Source organism: Heteronotia binoei, chromosome 13, assembly GCF_032191835.1.
Source record: "Heteronotia binoei isolate CCM8104 ecotype False Entrance Well chromosome 13, APGP_CSIRO_Hbin_v1, whole genome shotgun sequence".
Classification (NCBI taxonomy): domain Eukaryota; kingdom Metazoa; phylum Chordata; class Lepidosauria; order Squamata; family Gekkonidae; genus Heteronotia; species Heteronotia binoei.
Genome location: NC_083235.1, coordinates 13,471,901 through 13,495,234, shown reverse-complemented (window position 1 = coordinate 13,495,234; position 23,334 = coordinate 13,471,901). Strand labels below are relative to the sequence as shown.

Genomic DNA, 23,334 nt, shown 5'->3' with positions numbered 1-23,334 from the left:
CTACTGACATTAAAGTTGTGAGCTACTGCATAAATTAGTGTGCTCTGGGCTCATCCTTCCTGAGCTAGAACAAAAAAATCTGTGAGCTGGAGGCGAAAAATCTGTGCGCTAGCTCACGCTAACTCAGCGTAGGGGAAACACTGGTCCTGACCAGTGTTTCCTCTACGCTGAGTTAGCGTGAGCTAGCGCACAGATTTTTCGCCTCCAGCCCTGTTGTTGGCCCTCCAGAGGAACTGGCTGGCCACTGTGTGAGACAGGATGCTGGAGTAGATGGGCCACTGGTCTGAACTGGCAGGGCTCTTCTGATGTTCTTATGAAGGCCTCGGCCTCTCTGCCCTGTTGCTGGCCCTCCAGAAGAACTGGTTGGCCACTGTGTGAGTCGGGATGCTGGACGGGATGGACCACTGGTCTGATCCGGCAGGGCTTTTCCTATATTCTTATGAAGGCCTCAGCCTCTCTGCCCAGCTGTTGGCCCTGCAGAGGAACTGGCTGGCCACTCTGTGAGACAGGATGCTGGACTGGATGGGCCACTGGTCTGAACTGGCAGGGCTCTTCTGATGTTCTTATGACTTCAGTGACCAAGCTGGAGATAAATGTGATTCTTTGCTTCCTTGTATCTATCCCCCACTCTTCTTCTCAAGAGAACAGAACAACATACTTGGACCAGATTATCTGGTCCATATCCCTGAAAACAGCCCTTTGAGGAAGGCTAGGCTGAGAGAAAACAGCCAACCTAAGATCACCCAGTGAGATTCATGACCGGAGCAGAGATTTCAACCCCGTCTCCTCAGTCCAAATCCAACACTCTAACCACACCGCAATGGAGAAAGGACTGCAACTCTCTGTCCTTCCACCCTCCCCGATCATTCAAAATGACAGGTCTTCAACCAGTTCCTAAAACTCTGTTGGATGCTCCAAGAAACAGCTGTCATTCCTGGAGGTTGCTATAGGTCTGCTCAGAGCCAGTTTGGTGTAGTGGTTAAGTGCGCAGACTCTTATCTGGGAGAACCGGGTTTAATTTCCCACTCCTCCACTTACAGCTGCTGCAATGGCCTTGGGTTAGCCATAAGCTCTCGCAGAGTTGTCCTTGAAAGGGCAGCTTCTGTCAGAGCTCTCTCAGCCCCACCCACCTCACAAGGTGTCTGTTGTGGGGGAAGAAATATAGGAGATTGTAAGCTGCTTTGAGTCTCTGATTCAGAGAGAAGGGCAGGGTATAAATCTGCAGTCTTCTTCTTCTTAATCTTCTTTGTTGGTGTTTTCAAGTGGTTCTAGAGACCCCAGGGTGCTGAAGGGGCCAGGACTAAAACCCTAAAGAAGAGCACTTCTATAGCCACATCATGACCGCTTCTGACTCACTAAGATCTTTGCTTTTCCTCCCTCTTCTCGTAGCTGGCGCTACCAACCCAAAGGGAGAATAGCTTGTGGCACAGCTGCTGAAATGCTATGATTACCTCTGCCGTGACGTGACTAAGAGTGTAGCGTAGGATAGGTTCTGGGTCAGAAAGGCCCGGAGGGGGTTCATCTGAATTACCACCTCTTGACTTAATAGGGCCCTAAAGTCACTCTGCCTCTTATTTTTATCCCTTCCACCTCCCTCCTGCCACAGCCCAAGTTTCACTAATTATTTGCTCTCTCCTCCCCCATGATTAGCACTTCCGCATTCCTGGCCCTTTCGCCACCCGGTCATCCTCTGGTTTGGATACCACCTATGTCAGAGGTGTCAAACATGCAGCTCAGGGGCCGAATCAGGCCCCCGGAGGGCTCCTATCAGGTCCCTGGGCAACCGATTCGTCAGCTTCCTTATCCCTCTCTCTTGCTTCCTTCTGCATCTCAGCTTCTCCCCACCCTTCTCCAGGAACCACAATTACCGAGAGAGGCCCTCTTGACTGTCCCTTCAATTAAAGAAGTTTGTCTGGTGGGGACACAAGACAGGGCCTTCTCGGTAGCAGCCCCAGTTACAAAACAACCTCCTCAGGGAACTGCACCCAGACCCCTCGCTTTTGATCTTTAGCAGGCAGCCGAAGACAGTTTTATACAAGATGGCGTTTGATCATCTCAGCTACCTAACAGCAGTTTTAAATTAAAGTCTTTAACTGGAGAGCCAGTGTGGTGTAATAGTTAAGAGTGTCTGGGTGCCAACTTGTTTGGGAAATACCTGTTGATTTTGGAGGGGTAGTCTAGGAAGGGCAGGGGAATAATGCCACAGACACCACCCTCCAAATCAGCCATTTAAACTGATCTCCGTCACCTAGAGATCAGCTGTAATCCTGGGAGATCTTCAGCTCCCACCAGGGGAGGGGGCAAAGGTGGTTCTCGTTCCTGGTTACTCTCCTGCTTACTCATTGCTGGGAGGGCTCACTTCATGGTGGAGCAGGCAGCCGCTCACTTGCCTCACTCTGCCAAGCACAAGTTAAAGAGCCTCACAGAGTTGTCGAGGGGATAAAATGGAGGAGAAAGGAATGGTGCAGAAGAAGAAGACCACAGATTTATACGCCGCCCTTCTCTCTGAATCAGAGCCTCAGAGCGGCTCACAATCTCCTTTATCTTCCTCCCCCCACAACAGACACCCTGTGAGGTGGGTGCCTGAGAGAGCTCTCCCAGAAGCTGCCCTTTCAAGGACAACTCTGCGAGAGCTATGGCTGACCAAAGGCCATAATAAGTTGCTTTGGGTCCCCACTGGGAAGGAGACAGGCGATTGATTAATTGATTGATTAACACAACTAAATAGATGCTATAAGGCAGGGGTGGCCAACGGTAACTCTCCAGATGTTTTTTGCCTACAACTCCCATCAGCCCTAGCCAGCATGGCCAATGGCTGGGGCTGATGGGAGTTGTAGGCAAAAAACATCTGGAGAGCTACCGTTGGCCACCCCTACTATAAGGCAAGGGTGGCCAAACTTATTTAATGTAAGAGCCACAAAGAATAAAGGAAGGAAGGAAGGAAGGAAGGAAGGAAGGAAGGAAGGAAGGAAGGAAGGAAGGAAGGAAGGAAGGAAAGAAGGAAGGAAGGAAGGAGGGAGATGGAGAGGTAGAAAGAAAGCAACTTTAACTTTAAATGCATTCTCCGAGCTGCCAGCTGGCTTGGCTTGGAGAAGTGATTTAAAGAAACAAAATGCCTTCTCCAAGCCGGCTGATGGGCCATGAGAGCTTTGAGAGCCACACAATGTGTGAAAGAGCCACATGTGGCTCCTGAACCGCAGTTTGGCCATTCCCACTATAAGTTCTCTTCACACATATGCTCCAAAGGCAAAACTACAATTGTATGCCCTACCAATACTAGAGAATCTAAGCGGAGAACTATCCTACATATTTAACCTGGTTTAACAGTCATTGCCAGGCCTCAGGGAACACTGAGAATGACAGTGGAAACACGGAATGTCAAAAAACATTCAGCCCCCTCACCAGGCAATGATGCCTTAGAAAGAAAAAGTCATGACAGTTACTGCTCTAAAACAGATGCATGTTTACAGAGTAGACATGTTAAAAAAAAAAGTAGTAGAGAGTAAACGTGCTTCTTTCTGGGTTTGCCCCTAGTTAGAAAATACAAGAATCACTGCATTCCATAAATACATGGGAACACATTATAATTTCCCCGACTGCTTCTTTACAAACAAGGTTGTTTTTTGCCTCCCAGTCTAATGTCAGGGCAGTTCTGTATTTGCTAAACTCAAGTGATATAAGCAGATATTCTGAAAGCACATGGAAAACCTGGATTTTTTCCTCCTAAGGGATTTCTAGAAATTAAGATAGAAATTCTGGGAGAAACCGAATCGATTGCTGTTAACTTGTTTAACTATCGATACCAGACTGGCATTGGAATGGATGGTTAATTTTTATTTACATATTTTATTTAAGCATTATAAGCAGAGCTTTTTTTTGGTAGCAGGAACTCCTTTGAATATTAGACCGCACACCCCTGATATAGCCAGTCTTCCAAGAGTTTACAGTAGGCCATATAAGAAGAGCTCTTGGAGGACTGGCTACATCAGGGGTGTGTGGCCTAACATGCAAAGGAGTTCCTGCTACAAAAAAAGCACTATTATAAGTATTTCTATCCCACATTTCGATCCAGCAGGAACAACTTCAAGCAGCTATCAAAATGCATAAATAATTTTTAAACAAACTGCTATTCAATTTTTCTGTCGACCTCTAAGAAAACCAATCCAGAACGTCAACCTGCGCTTTTGACAGCTCTATAAATTTCAATGCCTCTTGTGAAAAACACATCCTTTCATTTCAGTCAATGAATGAGAGTAACAACCAGGGCTTCTTTTGTAACAGGAACTCCTTTGCGTATTAGGCCACACACCCCTGGTGTAGCCAATTCTCCAAAAGCTTACAGTAGGCCCTGTACGAAGAGCCCTGTAAGCTCTTGGAGGATTGGCTACATCAGGGGTGTGTGGCCTAATACGCAAAAGAGTTCCTGCTACAAAAAAAAAAAAAAAGCGCCATCTTTCCAATTCAAAGAGTTCCCACACTCCCGTTCTCTTCGCATCACCTGCTCGGGCTTGAGTCCGGGGGGCACCCAAGCGTACTCCTCCGAGGCACAGCCCGAATCGTCATCCGAGATGGAGTGGCGCTGAAAGTCAGAGATGAGCCGGCACATCATCCTTTCCAAGTCAACGGGCACGATCCGCACCGCGTGCTCCTCCCTTGGGCATTTGCAGTGTTGGCAGATCTTCCTGCAGAGGAAAGGGAAACATCAGCAGTAATACAATCCTGGAATCCCTTAGCCCTGTAACCAAGACAGCTCCAAATCAGTCTTGAGAGGTCCTGTAACACAACACAACAACCAGTTCAGTTGCTCAAGACCTGACTAAAACTCATTCCACCCGTCAAGTCCTAAGAGATCTTGAATGTACACTTAGCGCACCGCCGACTGCTATAAACAATCCCCTTTAGGTTAAAAAAAACCAGACACACCAAAACACTCTTTTACACTGCAATTAGTTTGCAAAGCCTCAAGAAACCTCTCAACTACCAGTTATTAAGGGGAAAACAGGGTTCCGTCCACAACTAATAATAGTGTGGTGTCTGGGAAACGGCTGAAAGTTAGAGGTCATTATCTCTTTCTGCCTTCATAACAAGTTCCCAAGGATGTGACTGAGATGGACCTTGAATACCTTGAATCCTGAAAGGGAAAGTCATTTTGATAAACTAGGTCTAACTCTCATAAGAACATACGAAGAGCCCTCCTGGATCAGACCAGCAGTCCATCTAATCCAGCATCCTGTCTCACACCAACCAGTTCCTCTGGTGGTCCAACAACAGGGCACAAAGACCAAGGTCTTCATAAGAATATAAGAAGAGCACTGCCTCATAAGACTGACACCAGTGGCCTATCTAGTCCAGCATCCTGTCTCACAGTGGCCAATCAACTCTTCTAGAGGTCCAACAATAGTGCAGGGAGGCCGAGGCCTTCATAAGAACATCAGAAAAGCCCTGTCTGATGAGACCAGTCCAGCATCCTATCTCACAGAGTAGCCAACCACTTCCTCTGCAGGGTCAACTACAGGGCAGAGAGGTCGAGGTCTTCATAAGAAGAGCCCTGTCAGATGAGACCATTGGATATCCTGTCACACACAGTGGCCAACCAGTTCCTGTGGAGGACCAACAACAGGGCATAGAGGTTGAGGCCTTCATAAGAACACCAGAAGAGCCGTGCTGGATCAGACCAGTGGTCCATCTTGTCCAGCATCCTGTCTCACAGAATGGCCAACCAGTTCCTCGAGAGGGCCAACAGCAGGCCAGAGAGGCTGAAGCCTTCATAAGAATATAAGAAGAGCCCTGTCAGATGAGACCAGTGGTCAACCAGTCCAGCATTCTGTCTCACATAGTGGCCAACCACTTCCTCTGCAGGGCCAACAACACAGCACAGAGGCCAAGGCCATCCCCTGACATTCCCTCCTTGCACTGGGATTCAGAAGCCGACTGCCTCTCCCTTCTCCCCATGGCCCACGATCTCCTGAACCCAGTGTGAGGACCATGCCAATACTACAAAAGTGCATTGGGGAACATCCATCAGGTTAATGGTGAAGGGCCACCAATCTGGGGTCTTATATAATGGACTCAGCAGTTTATAAGAGATGGAGGAGGGAGAGATTTCCAAGCCCCACCCCCACAGGCCACTACCGTCTGAGCAGGTAGTCCAGGCAGAAAGACAACCTTGGTAAAGTTCTAACACAGAATGGTAGCCGTGGAGAGAGCAGAAATACAGAGGCACAGTTAAGAACGCAAGATAGGGACCGCTCCAGAGGGGGAAATGTGGCGAGTGATGGGAAGTGACAGAAATGAGAGGCGCTTCCACTCCAATGGCTTTCCTGTCAGGGCGGAAACGAAAAAGAGAACATTGTGGACCAATTCTGAAAGACAGAGGGGAGAAAGGATAAATCTGATGAGGAAGATTGGGGTGGGGGAATAAAGATCTGAAAAGAAAAGCAAGGGACGTAAGAACATGAAGAGAAAGGGGATTGATAGTGACGGGAGCTCAAGGGAGAAAAGGCCGAGCGGGAGAGCATTTTAGCTCACGGAAAGAACGGAAGGCGTGAACGTCAGACTGAATCACCTCAGCGAGAAAGACGGAGCAGAAAGGAGGCAAGGCAAAAACAGGATAAATAGCGAGTGAAAGTGAGATAATAAACAGGATAATACGAGCGCAAGGAATAGATAAACTGGGAGGGAGCCAGATGGTCGGAGAAGATGGAGGGGGTTGGTTGGCTGGAGTGAAGGAAGGTCAGTATGTTCTCCTACCTCCATCCATGCACTAGGAAACCTGGACACTGATCCCCGCAGGCTTGACACGGCTGGCCCCGGTCAGGGTCCTCAACCTCAGGGAGCTGATGTGGGACAGAGAGGCAAGGAATCAGCCACCGAGATACCATCATTCAAAGATACCTACGTCACCAATGGGCCCCACCACTCCGAAGCAAATTAAATGTGCCTTCACCCAGCAGGTGGCCAAGAAACATTCACCAAGTATGTCACTGCTAAAACGGCCCGTACCTTCCATACAACTAGCTCGGCCACTTTTACATTACTGTTCTAAACCAGGACCGATTTCCCACTCACCCTACTCCACTCTGACGTTCCTCTTTTTAGCACGGCGTCCTTCCGATTTCCCACTATCTTCCCCGGGGCTTCAGTTTACGTCGGCATTTTTGCGTGGCAAAGAGAAACTGGTTTTTAATGGTTTTTCTTTGCCAAGCAAATATACCAACGCAAGCTGAAACCCTGGGGCAGTGAGTGGGAAATCGGAAGGACGCCGTGCTGAAAAGAGAAATGTCAGAGTGGCTTAGGATGAGTGGGAAATCAGTCCAGGTGTTATCCATAGTTGGCTTGGTTCTGAGTAAAGTGAGGGGCTTCATACAGCAAATTTCCTTCTATTAATGAGCTATCGCAGAAGCACTACAGCCATTTCAAACAGTATGGCTTTTTTCTCTGCCTTTTTTAGCAGCACAATCTTCCTCGATTTAACATTTAACATTCTAAGTTGAGCGCTATAGCGCTAGACCAATAGTGTGGCGCCAAGGCATCTCAATGGTACCATTGCAGGACTGAAGTGCTACATCAGTTTAGTGCTATAGCACCCAACTTAGAACTTTAAAAAAAAGTTTGTGGAAGATTGTGCTGCAAAAAAGGGCATTGTCGGAAGCATCATGGACATTTTAAACCAGGGATGTCAAACTCATTTGTAGCCACAGATGGACCAGTTTGGTGTAGTGGTTAAGTGAGCGGACTCTTATCAGGGAGAACCAGGTTTGATTCCCCACTCCTCCACTTGCTCCTGCTGGAACGGCCTTGGGTCAGCCATAGCTTTCGTAGGAGTTGTCCTTACAAGAGCAGCTGCTGTGAGAGCCCTCTCAGCCCCACCCAACTCACAGGATGTCTGTTGTGGGGTGGGGGGGAGATAGAGGAGATTGTGAGCCGCTCTGAGATTTGGAGTGGAGGGCGGGGTATAAATCCAATATCTTCTTCTTCCTTCCTGCGATCGACCTATCCTCCATGAAATTAGACCCTGTGTCAATGGTATCATATGCCCCCAACCAATACCCAACATCCACCTATCAGTACCACACAACACTACCAGTAGAGCTTACTATTAATGCTTTACTACTAAAGCAGAAGATACATCTTTGGGGTCCCTTCCAGCCCTCTGTTTCTATTAGCATTGCCAGATTCCCTCTGGCCACTGAAGGGGGAGTAAGGTTGCCAGATCCAGGTTGGGAAACTCCTGGAGATTTGGGGATGGAGCCTGGGGAGGACAAGGATTTCAGTAGGATACAGTGCCAAATCATTCACCCTCCAAAGCATCCATTTTCTCCAGGGGAACTGATTTCTGTAGTCCTGAGATGGGCTGTAATTCTGGGGGATCCCCAGATGCCGTCTGGAGGCTGGCATCCCTAGGTTCTGTCTGTCTAGTATCCTCTGTCTTGCTCTTCCTCCAAAGAGTGCAACGAGATGTACATAAGAACATAAGAGAAGCCATGTTGGATCAGGCCAATGACCCATCTAGTCCAACACTCTGTGTCACACAGTGGCCAAAAAAACCAAGTGCCATCAGGAGGTCCACCAGTGGGGCTAGAAGCCCTCCCGCTGTGCCCCCCCAAGCACCAAGAATACAGAGCAACACTGCCCCAGACAGAGAGTTACAACAATACGTTGTGGCTAGTAGCCACTAATGGATCTCTGCTCCATATGCTTATCTGATCCCCTCTTGAAGTCTGGCTATGCTTGTAGCAGCCACCACCTCCTTTGGCAATGAATTCCATGTGTTAATCACCCTTTGGGTGAAGAAGGACTTCCTTTTATCCGTTCTAACCTGACTGCTCAGTCATTTCATTGAGTGCCCACGAGTTCTCGTATTGTGAGAAAGGGAGAAAAGTACTTCTTTCTCTACCTTCTCTATCCCATGCATTATCTTGTAAACCTCTATCATGTCACTCCGCAGTTGACGTTTCCCCAAGCTTAAGAGACCCAAGCGTTTTAATCTTTCTCCATAGGGAAAGCACATGGTTTTCTTCTCCCCATTTTACCCTCACAACAATCCAGTGAGGCAGGTTAGGCTGCGAGTATGTGGCTGGCCCACAGTAACCCACCAAACTTCCCAGCAATTTGAGGATCTTAGCTCAGGAGTCCAAGATCCTAGTTTGATGTGATGCTGTAACCATTATACTACACTGTTTCAAAGAGAGGGCTGTCTTGTGGACGCAGGTCTCTTAAGTTTACTAGGGGAAGGGAGAACGGAAGTGCGGCAGACTTCCAAAACCTACGGCAGCACTTTCTTAGGCTTGAAGATTTATTTTACAAGGCCTCTTGGCTGTTGCCATAGCTACCCAGGCCTGCACTGACATGGGGCACTGAGGTGTTCCCACACACACACACACATGCGTGTGTGTTTCTTGGCGATGCAACGCACACATTGGCCATTTGTGTTGGTGATGGACATGGAAACTAATGACTTCCAGGTCTAGGGCTCTGGGGGTAAAATCTTGCACTCATTTAGGTCTAAACTAAACTGTAAAAAGTACAAATTCCAGGCTTGGCCCAGTAGGGAATTGTGGGAGATAATGCAGCTTCGTTGGGTGCCGGAAGCCAGCAGCAGGCTGGGACTTGTCCTGGCTCAGTTCAGCAAGGTATAAACAGCAGATGTTGGCTCCGTGCCACCCCAGGTGGCTGAGAGAAAGCGGGCAGTAAAAAGTACGGATGAGGGGAGGAGGCAAAGCAAGGAGGCCATATCAAACGTGACATTCAGCGGAAGAGGAATTGTCCTACTTCTCTCCGTCTGTAGCTTTTCATACCTTTTGTCTCACTGGTTTGAATTCCATTCTATACTGAGACTTGGGAAAAGCGAATCTTTACTAACTGTTAAGAAATGTATAAAAAGGTCTGGATCTCAGTTACACGAGCTCAGAGAGTAAGGCCTACTCACTTTTTTGGCATTTCTCCATCTCTAACCACCTCAGCCAGTGTAAAAATGTTAACAGTTCCTCACTACGTTAGAGCATTTATGCTCGCCCTGCCCCTTCAGTTGCCCTTTATGGGAGATACTAAGACAGGCTTTGCCAATGCGGCCTGAAAACGGCTGACTCCTTACCTCACATGATACTGAAATGTCTTTATTATAATTTCTGTTTTGAGTTATGGATCCCTCCTATTCTAACAAAATCACCTCCTCCCTTATCAAAAGTCATCCCTCATCTCTTGGGGGACAGAGACGTAAGGATCACACTGAATGTGGCCAAATATCTCTCCACCATATTTTCGTTAAAGGCTCCTTTTTCATCGCTCAATGATTGGATCAAAGGAGCTTGAAAGAAAGGAAAGGAAGGTATGAATTCCATCATGCCAACGAACAGCTAAGGATACAATACATTGGAGGGGGTAGGGAAGGTGCCTGGAACGGCTCCCATTTTCCCACCAACAAGAATTATTACTTAATTTTACCACCGCCACCATTTATACCAGGTTTGGCCAAAATTACTTAAGGCAAGAGCCATAAAGAATAAACACCAGATGTTTGAGAGCCACAAGACATGGAAGGAAGGAAGGAAGGAAGGAAGGAAGGAAGGAAGGAAGGAAGGAAGGAAGGAAGGAAGGAAGGAAGGAAGGAAGGAAGGAAGGAAGGAAGGAAGGAAGGAAGGAAGGAAAACAGATGGGGGAGAGGTGGAAAGAAAGCAACTTTAATTTTAAATGTCTTCTCCAAGATGATCAACAGGGTGGTGTGGGCTTCAAGAGCCATACAATATGTGTGAAAGAGCTAGATGTGGCTCCCAAGCCACAGTTTGGCCACCCCTGATTTATACCATGACTTTATCCCCAGTGGGTCCCTATCAAAGTGTCTCCCCACCAAAGTGTCTGACATCATTCTCCCAGTCTCCATTTTATCCTCACAAGAACCCTCTGAGGTATGTCAAGCTGAGAGCATAACACTGGCCCCAGACCATCCAAGCTTCCTGGCACAGTGGGGATTTGATCCTGGGTCTCCCAGATCCTCATCTGACACTCTATCCCACTGCACCACACTGGCTCTTAAAGCAATCTCTGAACCATGTTGTGTGGGGGCATCACAGGGCCAGTTTCGTGTAGCAATTAAATGCACAGACTCTTATCTGGGAAAACCAGGTCTGATTTCCCACTCCTCCACTTACAACTGCTGGAATGGCCTTGGGTCTGTCATAGCTCTCTCAGCCCTACCTACCTCATAAGGTGTCTGTTGTGGGGGGGTGGGGAGAGAAGGTAAAGGAGATTGTGACCGCTCTAAGACTCTAAGATTCAGAGTATAGGGCAGGATATAAATCCAATATCTTCTTTTTTTAAATAACAAAAAACATAGGCTAGTAAACGGAATAATCACCAAGCCAGGATGTTGTGCTCAAGGGCAGCTCAAGAGTACCGGAGCAGGCAGTACAGCCAGTAAATCTGTGTGTTACATCACCATCTTCTTGTCTTGCTGCTTTCTAAAGAATATAGTGTCCTTCGTGCTACGAAATGCTTGACACATGCTCTCAGGGCACTGCCCTAACATTGATTGTTTTTAGCAACTATATGTTGTTCAAAGGAAAGGTATTCAGCCCATGTTCTGAGGCACTGGGACAGGGGTGGCCAAACTTGCTTAATGTAAAAGCCACATGAAATACACATCAGAAGTTAGAGAGCTGCAGACATAAACGTCAGATGTTTGAGAGCCGCAAGACAGGAAGGAAAGAAGAAAAGGAAGGAGGGAGAGAGGGAGACAGAGAAGCAGAGGTGGAAACAAAGCAACTTTAACTCTAAATGTACTCTCCAAGCCACTGGCTGGCTTGGCGAAGGGATTTAAAGAGAAAAATGTCTTCTCCGAGCTGGCTGACAGGGTGGTGGGGACTTCGAGAGTCACACAAAGTGTGTGAAAGAGCCAGTTTGGCCACTTCTGCATTAGGAGTTTTTTTTTGGGGGGGGGGTGGAGCAAGCAGGGCACCTCTAGCTTTAAATACCCACTTCCCAAGGGTATCCCCCCACGAAAAGAGGCCAGATCTGAATCTAAAACTTCTTACATGGTATTAGAGACAGCACACCATTTCCCCGAGCTAAATTATTCCTTTCCCTTCACATCTGTCAACTGCTGCTGTCGCTGGAGCAGATATCTCCCCACCCCACCTCCTGCTTCCAGCTTAGAAGGGATTTCTAGGATGGGGGGAGATCTATTTCACCAGATGCAGCTTTGGAGAAATCAAATCCACCCAGACTGACGTCATCGTCAATCTTCCCCCATGCTCAGATTTGAGATCCACCATATGTAACCCCTACGCTTTTCCTTCCAACGTGACAATTCCTCTCAATAATTCCTTCCCTGCTTTTGCCCTTCCCCCCCTCCCCCCCAAAATTGTTCAACATGACCCAGAAATGCCTTAAATAATCCAGCAGTTAACTGAAATGGACGATGGCTATCGAGAGTTCCCAATGATGGCACGTCAAAGATGGAACTGCAGAAACAGAACACGACCCTGAGCTGTTCCCCTCTTGCAAATGCTTAAATCCCAGAGCTCATAGGTTTGAGGCTTCCCCAACTAATTCTAAGAGAAGATTAAACAAAACAGGGAAGAGTGGACAGCCAGCCATCACTCATAAGAGAAGCCATGCTGGATCAGGCCATTGGTCCATCCAGTCCAACACTCTGTGTCACACAGTGGCTGAAAAACCCAAGTGCCATCAGGAGGTCCATCAGTGGGGCCAGGACACTAGAAGCCCTCCCACTGTGCCCCCCTCCCAAGCACCAAGAATGCAGAGAATCACTGCCCCAGGCAGTTAGAATCATAGAGTTGGAAAAGACCTGTAGGGTCATCTAGTCCAACCTCTTGCACAATGCAGGAAACTCACAAACACCTTCCCCTAAATTCACAGGATCTTCATTGCTGTCAGATGGCCATCTAGCCTCTGTTGAAAAACCTCCAAGGAAGGAGAGCCCACCACCTCCCAAGGAAGCCTGTTCCACTGAGGAACCGCTCTAACGGTCAGGAAGTTCTTCCCAATGTTGATCCAGAAACTCCTTTGATTTAATTTCAACCCATTGGTTCTGGTCCTACCCTCCAGGGCCACAAAAAAACAATTCCACATCATCCCCTAGATGACAGCCCTTCAAGTACTTGAAGATGGTGATCATATCACCTCTCAGCGTTCTAACGATAAATTGTGGCTAATAGCCACCGATGGACCTCTGCTCCATACCCAATACCAACCTTGGCTAAGTTTGATGCAGACATCAAGATGTCCTTTGCTCTTGTCATTCTGCATCAATCCTAACTCCCTACCCTGCCCCCCCACCCCAAAAGAGGCATGAAGCTACCAAGAACTGCTCTGGAACCCAGGTAATCTGGGCTTCTTGGACAGTTAATAGCCTCGTCTAGGGTTGCCAGGTCTAATTCAAGAAATATCTGGGGACTTTGAGGGTGGAGCCAGAAGACATTGGGGGTGGAGTCAGGAGCAAGGGTGTGACAAGCACAACTGAACTCAGAAGGGAGTTCTGGCCATCACATTTAAAAGGACCACACACCTTTTAAATGCCTTCCCTCCACTGGAAATAATGAAGGATAGGGGCACCTTCTTTTGAGGCTCATAAGAAGAAGAAGAAGAAGATATTGGATTTATATCCCGCCCTCCACTCCGAAGAGTCTCAGAGCGGCTCACAATCTCCTTTACCTTCCTCCCCCACAACAGACACCCTGTGAGGTGGGTGGGGCTGGAGAGGGCTCTCACAGCAGCTGCCCTTTCAAGGACAACCTCTGCCAGGGCTATGGCTGACCCAAGGCCATGCTAGCAGGTGCAAGTGGAGGAGTGGGGAATCAAACCCGGTTCTCCCAGATAAGAGTCTGCACACTTAACCACTACACCAAACTGGCTCTCCTGGTCCAAACCCTGGTCCAAACTTTTTGAAACTTGGAGAGTCTTTTAAGCAGAGGTTTTGGATACTATCCTGCAAATGTGGTCCAAATCCTGGTCCAAACTTTTTGAAACTTGGAGAGTCTTTTAAGCAGAGGTTTTGGATACTATCCTGCAAATGTGGTGCCTCTATCTCCAACCCCCCACCCCAGAGCTTCAGATACCATGGATCAATTCTCCATTATACCCTATGGGAATCGGTCTCCATAGGGAGTAATGGAGTGCTCAGCAGACATTTCCCCCCCCCACCCCGCTTTCTGATGACCCTGAAGCGGTGGGAGGGCCTCCAAACCGGGGGATCCCCTGCCCCCACCTGGGGATGAGCAACCCTAGTGTCGTCCCCATCCACCTTATCACCTTACGGCCACTTCCAGTGACTGCACAAAACAAAAACTAAGCAGCCCCTTTCTCAATAGAGACCTACAATAAACCTGTCTACAGAAGGACCCAACATAAATCTCCAACAGCCTTTCCCTTTCTGCAACAGAAGTTTCTGTTGGCTGACTGCCCCCTCCGTTCCCCATGTCGACAATCCTTCTCATATTTCCTGCACAGCGATGGAACGTCTGCAGCACTAGCCCAGGGGTGGCCACACTTGCTTAACATAAGAGCCACATAGAATAAACATTCAGATGTTTGAGAGCCACAAGATATGAATGTCAGATATTTGAGAGCCTCAAGAGGAGGGAGGGAAGGAGGGAGGGAGGGAGGGAGGGAGGAAGGAAGGAAGGAAGGAAGGAAGGAAGGAAGGAAGGAAGGAAGGAAGGAAGGAAGGAAGGAAGGAAGGAAGGAAGGAAGGAAGGAAGGAAGGAAGGAAGGAAGGAAGGAAGGAAGGAAGGAAGGAAGGAAGGAAGGAAGGAGAGGGAGGGAAAGCAAATTTAAATTCTTTTTCTAAGCTGCTGGCTGGTTTGGCTTGGAGAAGTGATTTAAAGAGAGAAACGCCTTCTCCAAACTGGCTGATGGGGTGGTGGGAGCTTTGACAGCCACACAATATGGGTGAAAGAGCCACAGTTTGGCCACCCCTGCACTAGCCTGTTTATACCCCTTACTTTCACTGGCTTCCGATCCCCTTCAGCATCCAGCACAAACTGCTCCTCGTTACCTTCAAAGCTCTCTGCAGGCTTGCCCCAGATTATTTTACGGGTCTTGTTTCCAAATACCTTCCCGTCTGTGACCTCCTTCATTTCTACTACCCTCTGACACCCCAAAAAAGCACCTCCTTCCTTTAAAACTCCACCTATCCACCTCCCTTGCTCCTTACAGCTGGAATTCCTTCCCAAAACTGCCGTGATGCCATTCTGTCTTCCTTCAAATCCCTCCTCTGCACCACCTCTTCCAAGAACTTCTTGGCCCCAACCGAAAGGAAGTCAAAGGCCACATAAGTGCTTTCAGGTATGAACGGCTCCCATCGTTTCAAGTTGCCAGCTTTCAGGTGGTTGCACAGAAAAGGGGTTTCAGCATTAAAGTAGTCAAATAGAAAACCACTGAAAGAACAATTTATATGCTCAAACAATTACATACATTTTTTACAATTCAAACCAGTGTATACAAATTCAACATCGCTTTTCTCTTTCTTCCCTCCAAAAAACAAAGTCCTTTTTCAGCCTTCATAAGACGCCCCATCTAGATTCCAAGACGTTTCAATTCTGGTCTTCTTCAGTTATCAGGCTATTAAATCAGAACCCATTTCAACAAGTTCTCATACAGAAACAAGGTTCATAGCTATACAACGTTGTTAGGGCTGCCAAGCCCCCGGTCTGGGCATGAGTTCCCCCGCCTGCGAGGTTCCCAACCCACCGACCCACATCGGGCCGGCGGGCGGAACCTCCCCCGACATGACGCGATGACATCACCCGGAAGTGATGTCATTGCGCTGGCAACATCACGTGGTGACCACTCTAGGCGTTTCCAGGAAAACTCTATGGTTTTCCTTGACGCTCTAGCCATTTGGGAGGGGAAACTCTATGGTACAATAGGTATCATAGAGTTTTTCCCCTCCCAAATGGCTAGAGCATCTGAGAAAACCAAAGTTTTCCCAGAAATGCCTAGAGAGGCCACAAGAGGCTGTGCTGCGTGATGACGTCACTTCCAGGTGACATCATTGCATCGCGCTTGGCAACCCCAAATGCTGTATAGCCAGGGCTTTTTTTGTAGCAGGACCTCCTTTGCATATTAGGCATTTGATGTAGCCAATCCTCTTGGAGCTTACAGGGCTCTTCGTACAGGGCCTACTGTAAGCTCTTGGAGGATTGGCTACATCGGGGTGTGTGGCCTGATATGCAAAGGAGTTCCTGCTACAGAAAAAGCCCTGTGTGTAGCTATGATCCTTGTATCTATATGAGAAGTTGTTGAAATCGGGTTCCAATTTAACAGCCTGATAGCTGAAGAAGACCAGAATTGAAACGTCCTGGCATCTAGATGGGGCGTCTTACGAAGGCTGAAAAGATTTCCTTGATCCCTCTATTGTAAAGAATTTCAGGACACGTTATTGACTGTCTTATGGACTTTATTATTTGGAGGGAACAAAGAGAAAAGTGATGTTGAATTTATATACACTTGTTTAAATTGTAAAATATATATATATAATTGTTTGAGCTTCTGGGGGTGGCTGGAGAGCTCCCAGGATTACAACCATCTCAAGGTGACAGGGATTGGTTACTTCAGAAGATAAATTCTATCACAGAGTCTATGGCATTATACCCGGCTGAACTCCCTCTCCTTCTCACCCATTCCCAAATTTCCAGGAATATCCCAACCAAGAGATGGCAGCTCTACATATAAACGCGTTCTGCTAAAAACAGCCACCAAAAATTAGATTTTCAACTCCTCACAGTCAGTACTGTCTACTCTGAGTGGCAGCCGCTCTCCAGGGCCTCCAGGTAGAGAGGTCTTTTCATTTAATCAGTTACCTGGTCCTTTCAACAGGAGATTGAACCTGGGACCTTCTGCATGCCAAGCAGAGGCTCTTCCACTGAGCCAGGGTCCCGTCAAGCTCTTTCCCATCACCTCCTGCCTGGTCCTTTTAACTGGAAATGGCGGGGATTGAACATGGGACTTTCTGCATGCCAAGCAGAGACTCTTCCACTGAGGCAGGATCTCAGGTCAAGGTCTTTTACATCACCTCCTGCCTGGTCCTTTCAATGGGAGCCAGCAATTGAACCTGGGATTTTCTGCAGGCCAAGGAGATGCTCTGCCACTGATGCTCAGCAGAGAGGGCCCCAAATGCAAGCTGCAAGCCCTACAGAGCACAGTAGGACTTACTTCTGAGCAGGGGTTTTTTTGCAGCAGGAACTCCTTTGTCTATTAGGCCACACAGCCCTGATGTAGCCCAGTCCTGTACCAAGAGCCCTGCAAGCTCTTGGAGGATTGGCTGCATCAGGGGGGAGTGACCTAATATGCAAAGGAGTTTCTGCTAGAATTCCACCCCTGGGCCACACACCTCTGATGCAGCCAATCCTCCTGGAGCTTACAGTAGGCCCAATACGAAGAGCCCTGCAAGCTCTTGGAGGATTGGCTGCATGAGGAGTGTGTGGCCTAATATGCAAAGGAGTTCCTGCTACAAAGAAAGCCCTGCTTCTGAGTAAATGTGCAATAGAGTCAGGTGGCCTCAGGTGTGTTGATCTGTGGAGCCCGAGGAACAGAAGGAGACATACTTGTTGCAAGTTTGATGCTTTGTAAGAAGACATTGGATTTGTATCCTGCCCTCCACACAGAATCTCAGAGCAGCTCATAATCTCCTTTACCTTCCCCCCCACCACAACAGACACCCTGTGAGGTAGGTGGGGCTGAGAGAGCTCCCCCAGAAGCTGCGCTTTCAAGGACAACTCTGCAAGAGCTATGGCTGACCCAAAGCCATTCCAGCAGCTGCAAGTGGAGGAGTGGGGAATCGAATCCGGTTCTCCCAGATAAGAGTCTGTGTGCTTAACCACTTCACTCTCTTGACTATAAGCAGGGCTGGTCCTGCGACTAGGCAAACTAGGCGATTGCCTAGGGCGTCGGCCTTCTGGGGGCATCAAATTGGGCGGACCTCCCTGTAAGGCATGGTGAAACCATGTCTGCAAGTGGGCAACCTGAGCCACTCAAGAAGTTTGCACCAGAGAAAACTGATCCTCAGAAACCAAGATCCTATTCAACCCCTTACAGGAGGGGTCAGTGGACTTGAGCCATGGATACCCTCTTATTCTTTTTTAAAGTTGTTTTGTTTTGCATTTTGTATGGGTGTTTATGCATGCCTGGAAGGCATGGTGACTTCTGGCAACCCTACTGGGGCATGGAGAAGTGCCCTGATACAGTCTGCCTCTGCCTCCGTCTCCTGGTATTCCAAGGTGGTCTCCCATCCAAGTATTTGCCAAGGTCGGCCCTCCTTAGCTTCCAATATCTAACGAGATCAGGCTTGCCAGGACTATCCAGGTCAGGGTGATACCCTCATAACCCAAGAATCTCAGCTGAAGGAAGCACTTCTTCACGCAAAGGGTGATTAACACATGGAATTCACTGCCACAGGAGGTGGTGGCGGCTGCAAGCATAGCCAGCTTCAAGAGATGATTGGATCAACCTATGGAGCAGAGGTCCATCAGTGGCTCTTAGCCACAGGATATTGTTGGAACTCTGGGGCAGTGATGCTCTGTATTCTTGGTGCTTTGGGGGGGCACAGTGGGAGGGCTTCTAGTGTCCTGGCCCCACTGATGGACCTCCTGATGGTGCCTGCTCTTGTTGCTGTTGTTTTGTTTTTTGCCCCTGTGTGACACAAAGTGTTGGACTGGATGGGCCATTGGCCTGATCCAACATGGCTTCTCTTATGTTCTTATGTGACACAGAGTGTTGGACTGGATGGGCCTCTGGCCTAATCCAACATGGCTTCTCCTATGTTCTTATGTGACACGGAGTGTTGGACTGGATGGGTCATTGGCCTGATCCAACATGGCTTCTCTTATGTTCTTATGTGACACAGAGTGTTGGACTGGAGGGCCATTGGCCTGATCCATTATGGCTTCTCCTATGTTCTTACGTGACACAGAGTGTTGGACTGGAGGGGCCACTGGCCTGATCCAACATGGCTTCTCCCATGTTCTTACGTGACACAGAGTGTTGGACTGGAGGGCCATTGGCCTGATCCAACATGGCTTCTCCTATGTTCTTACGTGACACAGAGTGTTGGACTGGAGGGCCATTGGCCTGATCCAACATGGCTTCTCCTATGTTCTTACGTGACACAGAGTGTTGGACTGGACAGGCCATTGGCCTGATCCAACATGGCTTCTCTTACGTTCTTATGTGACACAGAATGTTTGACTGGATGGGCCATTGGCCTGATCCAACATGGCCTCTCTTATGTTCTTATGACCACCCACGGGTGTTTAAACGTTCAAAGATAGAGCACCTACCTCACTCTCTCTTAAAGCCAAACTAACCTGTGTTGGCCTGAAGCAACAGAATTAGAGACCAGTGGCACCTTTAAGGCCAACAAAGTTTTGTTCAAGGTATGAGCTTTCATGCACGCGCACACTTCCTCCAATAAGGAAACACTTGTTGGTCTTAAAGGTGCCACTGGACTCTCAGTTCTAATCAGGGGTGGAATCCTAGCAAGAGCTCCTTTGCGTATTAGGCCACACTCCCCTGATGTAGCCAATCCTCCAAGAGCTTACAAAAAAAAGAGCCTTGTAAGCTCTTGAAGGATTGGCTACATCAGGGGGTGTGGCCTAATATGTAAAGGCGCTCCTGCTAGAATTCCACCCCTGGTTCTAATCTGTGTCAAGTGATCCGCAACACACATTCTTGCCTAAGAACATAAGAGCATTAGACCAAAGTCTTCACTGTGCAAGTACGTCAGCAGAAACTGGGCATTAAGCAGTGCCCTGGAACCCAGTCAGTGCACCACGCTCAACCTACCTCCCACCCTGGCTCCAGATTACGAAAAAGGGCCCTGGTGCGTCAGAGCATTAACACGCTGTTTCTTATGGTACACCGACATTACAATTGCTTCTGGGACAGAAGCAGTGAGTTCTAGCAACTTCCCCTCAACTGAGTGCCCTACAAAACACATCCCCCTATAGACTAAGAAGATTTGTGAAGTGAGCTATGTGAAGAAGTCCCACAACAGCTCATCCCTTGTCGCAAATTTTTGTTACTGTCTAAGAACATAAGAGAAGCCATGTTGGATCAGGCCAATGGCCCATCCAGTCCAACACTCTGTATCACACAGTGGCCGAAAATTTATATACACACACACCACACTGTGGCTAATAGCCACTGATGGACCTCTGCTCCATAAGAACCCACTCCGTCTTTACAAAGAATGCGCTAGAGCCTTGTGAGGAAGAGACAGGATTCTTGAGTTCCACTTAAAAGCTGTCAGTCTTGATAAAGTTTGACACCGGCTAACGTGGACTGGCTTTATGTAGATGAACTTATTATTTACCCTAACACCTCATTGAAACAATAGTGGATTGAACGTGCAAGACTGTGAAGTGGGATCGTTTGTTCGGTAAAGTGCCTGCGTGCCATCTGGATGCAAGAATTCATCACAGACGGTTTTCTAATGAATCACATGTAGACTCTTAATCTTTAAAAAAAAGTGCTTGTGTGCACTCTGATTTATGTTTCTGCAGACTGTTTGGATTCATTTTGTGCAGACTGTTTGGGGAAAGAGGCATATATGTGGCATATGCAAATGAGCTGTGCTAATGAGCTCTGGCACCTCTTTTTTTCTACAAAATGACCCCTGATTTTATGTATGCTCTAAAACAGGGGTGGCCAAACTGCGGCTTGGGAGCCATTTGTGGCTCTTTCACACATATTGTGTGGCTCTTGAAGCCCCCATCACGTGCCCAGCCTGCTTGGAGATGGCATTTGTCTATTTAAATTGCTTCGTCAAGCCAGCCAGTAGCTTGGAGAACTCATTTAAAATTAAAGTTGCTTTCTTCCCACCTTTCCCACCCCCCCCATCTACCTTCCTTCCTTCCTGTCTTGCAGCACTCAAACATCTGATGTTTATTCTGTGTGGCTCTTACATTGAGCAAGTTTGGCCACCCCTGCCGTAGATCTTTGGGGGCCCAGTATTCTACGGCATCGCCTGTGGCCATTCTTTAATGCACTTGGCAAGACGACGTACCACTAAAGGTTCCTGTCATCCACGGCACACCTTTTTTTACCTTCCGAGGCCTCAACCATAAATGAAGCTATTAATAACAAAGCCACCTTCTCCTGGCATGTCCCCAGAAAAGGGGGTGGGAAATTCTATCGGAAAGATCTTCAGACGTCTTTTATGAAAACCCACCACACAGGGGTGCCAGGAAATACCTGGAGACTTTGGGGGCGGATCTGGGAGAGGGCGGGGCTTGGAGAGGGGAGGGGCCTCTGCCTGGTCCAATGTCACAGAGCCCAGTGCCATTTTCTCCAGGGGAGCCGATCTCTGCCAGCTGGAGATCAGTTGTCAAAGCAGGAGAGCTCCAGGCCCTACCTGGAGGCTGACGGTAAAAATGGACAGGGAAAAACAAAGCATAAAGCTGCTGTGATATTCAATCTCCAAAAAATTAAACCAAGAGTCCAAAATTATGCAAAAGTACCAAATATAATTGTTTTACAGTCAGTGAAGGCAATCGCTTTCAAGCCCTCCAAGGAACAACATTTCATCAGGAATCCAATTTCTTCTTCTCAAGCAAATGAATGCCAGAGACAAGAAAACTGATGGTATAATACTATGCAGTCAGCAATCCATAAGGCGACAGGATTGTACTATTGTTCCTGTTTCGCGTTGTTAGCTTCTTCAAGCTTCTCACAATTGACATTTATACACTGGGTAAGAACACCATGAATTTCAAACACAGAGTAACACTCCAACAGTGTTACCCAGTATATAAATATTAATTGTGAGAAGCTTGAAGAAGCCAACAACGCGAAATAGGAACAATAGTACAATCCTGTTGCCTTATGGATTGCTGACTGCATAATATTATACCATCAGTTTTCTTGTCTCTGGCATTCATTTGCTTGAGAAGAAGGAATTGGATTCCTGATGAACTGTCGTTCCTTGGAGGGCTTGAAAGCGATTGCCTTCACTGATTGTCAAACAATTATATTTGGTACTTTTGCATAATTTTGAACTCTTGGTTTAATTTTTTGGAGGTTGAATATCACGGCACTTTTATGCTTTGTTTTCCCTGCCTACCTGGAGGCTGGCAACTCTACAGCAAACCAGGTCTCCACAAAACATGGTCCAGTTTAGCATCCTACAGGGCAAAAGCAGAGATCCTCACCGCACTTTTATGCCTTAAACTGGCCAGTTTGGTGTAGTGGTGAAGTGCGCGGACTCTTATCTGGGAGAACCCGGTTTGATTCCCCACTCCTCCACTTGGCAGTTGCTGGAATGGCCTTAGGTCAGCCAGAGCTCTCGCAGGAGTTGTCCTTGAAAGGGCAGCTGCTGTCAGAGCTCTCTCAGCCCCACCTACCTCACAGGGTGTCTGTTGTGGGGGGAGAAGATATAGGAGATTGTAAGCAGCTCTGAGACTCTGAGATTCAGCGGATAGGGTGGGGATATAAATCCAATATCTTCTTCTTCTTCTTCTATGCCACCGGACCAGAGCATCCAGCTGGGAAACCTCCCTCTGCAGCCCAGAGCCTTAGCGGCCCCTGCCATTGCATATGGGAGCCCCCCTCACACGCCCTGCAGTGCCCCACAGAAAACCTGGTTGATGTGTCCCTTAGAAACACTTGCAACACACATTTCTTAGCCTTGGAAGGAGGCGTAGCCATATACTCTCCGGCTCCCTAACTGCTCTCCCCCAGCCATGCCCTCTGGCCCCACGGCTGCCCCCGAGCCGTGCAAGCCGGCACCCCGACTGGCACGCCCCCTGGCACCCTCACTCGCCACCCCCAGCCTGGCATCACAGCGCGCCCTAGCGCGCCCTCCGCGCAGCGCCGCGCCTTCCCCGTGCGCCATATATCCATGGAGAGGGCCCCGTCGGTCCGTCTCCAGCGGCTGCCCACGGCCGCCCCACCCTCCCTCCTTCTCGCCCCACCGGGAGACTCACGTTCCGGGTGGATCGCCGGCGCCGCGAGCCGCGGTTGAACATGGCCCCGATCCCTCCGCCGCCGCGGTCTTTCAGTGCCCGGGCGGCGACTCCCCAGCCTCCAGTTCGCCCCCCTTGCGGCGCCCGGGCGCTGCCGCGGCGGTTGCTGCGTCTCGCTTCCCTTCTCAGGAGAGGAGGAGCAGCCGGGCCAGCCAGCCAGCCAGGCCCGCCCCCTTCTCTCCTTCGCTCTGGCCCGGCCCTCCTTCTCCTCCTCCCCCAGGATCCCGTGCTGCTCCCTCCCCACCCACCGGCTTCCCCAGGGCCGGGGCTGGTTTCGCTTCTCTCTTGGAGAGAAACCGGGGCCGGGATCCCGGGAGGACGTAGGGTTGCCAAGTCCAATTCAAGAAATATCTGG

General features: G+C 48.6%; 1 protein-coding gene across 3 annotated transcripts in view; it reads right to left on the bottom strand.

Moving 5' to 3' along the window:
* The window catches only part of PRICKLE3 (prickle planar cell polarity protein 3), a 70,730-nt gene extending 47,703 nt beyond the window's left edge, over nucleotides 1-23,027 (bottom strand). Inside the window, exons 1-3 of one of the 3 annotated variants that reach the window (XM_060252748.1) lie at nucleotides 22,941-23,027; nucleotides 6,751-6,836; nucleotides 4,499-4,682 (exon numbers count right to left, since the gene is read on the bottom strand). In XM_060252748.1, coding sequence (XP_060108731.1) covers nucleotides 4,499-4,682; nucleotides 6,751-6,836; nucleotides 22,941-22,982 — 312 coding nt within the window. In that variant the 5' untranslated portion in view covers nucleotides 22,983-23,027. Of the gene's footprint in view, nucleotides 1-4,498; nucleotides 4,683-6,750; nucleotides 6,837-15,013; nucleotides 15,077-22,940 lie in introns of those variants that run through there. The other 2 variants (XM_060252749.1, XM_060252750.1) reach the window with 2 other exon arrangements.
* Nucleotides 23,028-23,334: the final 307 nt, after the last annotated feature.